At 39.4% G+C, this 3226-nt stretch overlaps 1 protein-coding gene across 1 annotated transcript; it reads left to right on the top strand.

The window, feature by feature from the left end:
- The first annotated feature begins 228 nt into the window (after nucleotides 1-228).
- Nucleotides 229-1600, top strand: LOC120437401. Its single transcript, XM_039607952.1, has 6 exons — nucleotides 229-295; nucleotides 427-759; nucleotides 850-888; nucleotides 1005-1115; nucleotides 1204-1238; nucleotides 1343-1600. Exons 1-6 carry the CDS (start codon nucleotides 253-255, stop codon nucleotides 1451-1453), a joined length of 672 nt encoding a protein of 223 aa, XP_039463886.1. The 5' UTR covers nucleotides 229-252; the 3' UTR covers nucleotides 1454-1600.
- Nucleotides 1601-3226: the final 1626 nt, after the last annotated feature.

Here is a 3226-nt window from a genome sequence, read left to right as displayed (position 1 = left end):
AAGTATATAGTGTTATTTAGAAAAACATGTGAATAAAGGACGTGGACATTTAAGCTAGAGGACAGTTTTATAAAGTGTGTTCATGCAATACTGACAGTTGACAAAAGTCCAGTACATCATGTTAGCTTTTGTGGGCAGACCTAAAAACAGAAGGAAAAAAAAACAAACACCCACCCATTTAAGTGTAAAAACACACTTCCTGGGTCTCACTTCAGTCCCAGACATTTCAAAGGTTCACTGGTCTGTGCAGTAATGAACTTTACTCTGATTTCGACTTTAGGTCTCTGCAACCTCTGTGCGTACTGACTTGTAATTACATTCAACTTCACTGTTAACTTTATTTTTGTTATGTTTACCTAGCCTTTGCTTTTATTATTTACCTAAATTAAGTGGTAATGTACTTTTATATTACTTTTATTGTTTCAGTCTTGATTGCAGTCTGCAGGGCTCAGACTGTGGAGGTCCGTCCAGGTGAAGAAGTCACACTGCAATGCTCCAACATTTCCACGCACAGTTCTTTAACATTCTGGTTCAGACTGGTCAACAGAACCATGGCCAGCTGTATCTCTGTCATGTTCAGAGCTGATAAAAGTGTGGCATACTGTGATGGATTTCATAACGGATCGTTTGAAATGACTTCCAACAGTTCTACTATCTTCTTGAAAATTAAACACGCGAGTGTATCTGACTCTGGACCTTATTTCTGTGGATTTTTCACAATTTTTCCAGTTTTTAATGTGATACATTTATATGTTAAAGGTAAGAACATTTAAAAGTTTTGGGGGAGGTTTCAGTCCTGTATGTATTTATTTATTTTTTTGTCAAATTATATATTCGCTTTATTTAAAGACTTCAGTGATACTGATGAGACTGAGAGCATCACCAAAAGTAAGTTTAGCCTAATTACTAATCATCTGGTTTCTGTGTTTGCTTGCTAATTTTGTTAGAAAGTGACCAAGACCGAAAGCTGAACTTAAACTAATGCAATAATTCTGTCTTTGTAGAAGAGTGTGATGGAATGTCAAAGCTGGCCGGTCTGATTTTGGCTCCTCTGACTGTTTTCCTTATAAATGCAGTTATCGCCATGGCTTTTAAAATCTGGACACTACAGACAGGTACTAGAAACAGCGACTGGTTAATTTTGATTAATTTATAAATGAGATTTTGGCATGACTGACTGGATGTTTTGTTGCTGTGGCGTAGCTGCTGATGAAGGACAGATACTACAGCAAAGTGAGGTGAATCCAGTTTTATTGTCCATGATAATGTGTTTCAATATTTATAAGATGCAAAAATCCTGTGAAATGATGAGGCCTTTGTAACTCTTCTTCTCTGTTTTCAGAACCTGGATTCTGATGAAGCAGCAATGACTTTGTACCCAGCAGCAATAATAAAGAGAAGGCCTGCATCACAGAGAGAAGTGGAGACTCATGTTTTTTATGTATCCCAGTAAATGCTCGGGGAAACATTGATAAGGTTTCCCATAAATCTGCTACTGGGATTTTGTGTGTAGTTAATGACTCTACTGTAATGTACAAAAAAATGTTTAATACATTGACAAAGTTTTGTTTAATGAAATGTTGTCTTTCATTTGGAACAATAAAATCAGGTTTTTGTTTCAGGAAGTGTTTATTATGACAGTGACTGACTGTTCAGATTGTCATTTAGTAAGCGATGGAGATCTGCAGCTGTGCAGGAGTGAGTAGGGAAAAGAAATACTATTCTATAATACTACTATATAGTATTATACTATAGTAATATAGTAAAGAAGTTAATGGGTTTTGTTTCAGTATTAAGAACTGGAAGGCAAAGCATCTTGCTTCCATCTGCTCTAAAAGATCTATCTCCTCTGGTTTTAAAACGTGTTCGTGGGACTACCAACAGCTGTTATTAGATGATCTCAGCCTGCGAGAGGAATCATGGGGTTCTAAAAGATCAGATGTAGGCAGGAGCGTCACAACGCAGAGTTTTAAAAGTCAGTACTAAGATTTTAAAATGAATTCTAAAATTTACTTGAAGCCAGTGTAATGAGAGTAAAACTGGTGTAATGTGCTCTCTTTTTTGTGCCTTCTTCTTCATTTTTTAATGTCAGCATTTTCAGTCCCAATGCCACAGATGTATGAAATCAACCACCTATCCGTGCAGTCTACTTTTACAAATATTTATATAAGAATAGCTGTAATCTACAACTACTGCTGCCCGTCTGTCCTCCCAGAGCATGGGTCGCCAAAGGCAAATCTCCAGAGATTTCTGCCCTGGGCCATTCTTTCTAGTTGGCTCCAGGTGTAACCCATTTTTTTTGCTGCCTCAAGGTCTCTCCCAGGTGTTTCCTGGGCGGCCTCTCTTTCACTTATCCTGGGGGTTCCACCTGAGAGCCTGCCTGCTGATGTTGGTTGGTGGTTTTCGTAGAGCAGGGATGGACAACTCCAGGCCTCAAGTGTCCTGCAGCTTTTAGATCTCACCCTGAGTCAACACAACTGAATCAAATGATGAGTTCATTACCAGGCCTCATGAGAACTTCAAGACATGTTGAGGAGGTCCTTTAGCCATTTAAATCAGGTGTGATGGATAAATGACACATCTAAAGCCTGCAGGACACCAGCCCTCGAGGCCTGGAGTTGCCAAACCCCTGGCCTAGAGCGTGCCCTACCCAGCACAATCTTCTAATAGCTATAAAGCAGGGGTGGGGGAACTCTGGGCCTCAAGAGCCGGTGTCCTGCAGCAAGCAGGTAAGAAAATGATTGCACCACTTAACCAGAGTGATGACAACAAGTCATTTTAACTAGCTTAGTCCATTTTGTCATCAGTCTTTAATGTGGCTAGTCAAATGAGAGAGTGGCCATCTTATCTCCTTATACGGGGTGTGGACATCAGGCTGGAGCTAATCATCTCTATGCTGTAGTCTAACCGCACTGATCGAGCGAGGCAGCTGCACAGTCAGATCATCATTCTCTCCCCACAGAGTACAGATATTTCCATGACAGGAAACACTAGCTACAAGAAATGAAACTAATGGCAGAAGTCATAAAAGAGTATTATCAACATTAAATCATGTTCAATAATATTGACATGTAAATCATCCTACTTCTTGCCAGTTGTCTGACACACTAATCTAAAGGTCACTATTGAAACACTGAATAGCACTGATAATTCATCTCTCTTGTAGTCCACAGTGTGTGTTATGCCTATTTGAGAGTAAATGGCACTCTCAAACAGCTTTAATGAC

Source organism: Oreochromis aureus, linkage group 3 (assembly GCF_013358895.1).
Source record: "Oreochromis aureus strain Israel breed Guangdong linkage group 3, ZZ_aureus, whole genome shotgun sequence".
Lineage (NCBI taxonomy): Eukaryota > Metazoa > Chordata > Actinopteri > Cichliformes > Cichlidae > Oreochromis > Oreochromis aureus.
This window is presented reverse-complemented; position numbering and strand designations above follow the sequence as displayed.

Coding starts and splice junctions, on each gene's coding strand:
- LOC120437401 (XM_039607952.1), top strand. CDS start 253: ATGAACTTTACTCTGATTTCGACTTTAGGTCTCTGCAACCTCT. Junction 760..849: donor GATACATTTATATGTTAAAG/GTAAGAACATTT, acceptor CTTTATTTAAAG/ACTTCAGTGATACTGATGAG. Junction 1,116..1,203: donor AATCTGGACACTACAGACAG/GTACTAGAAACA, acceptor GCTGTGGCGTAG/CTGCTGATGAAGGACAGATA.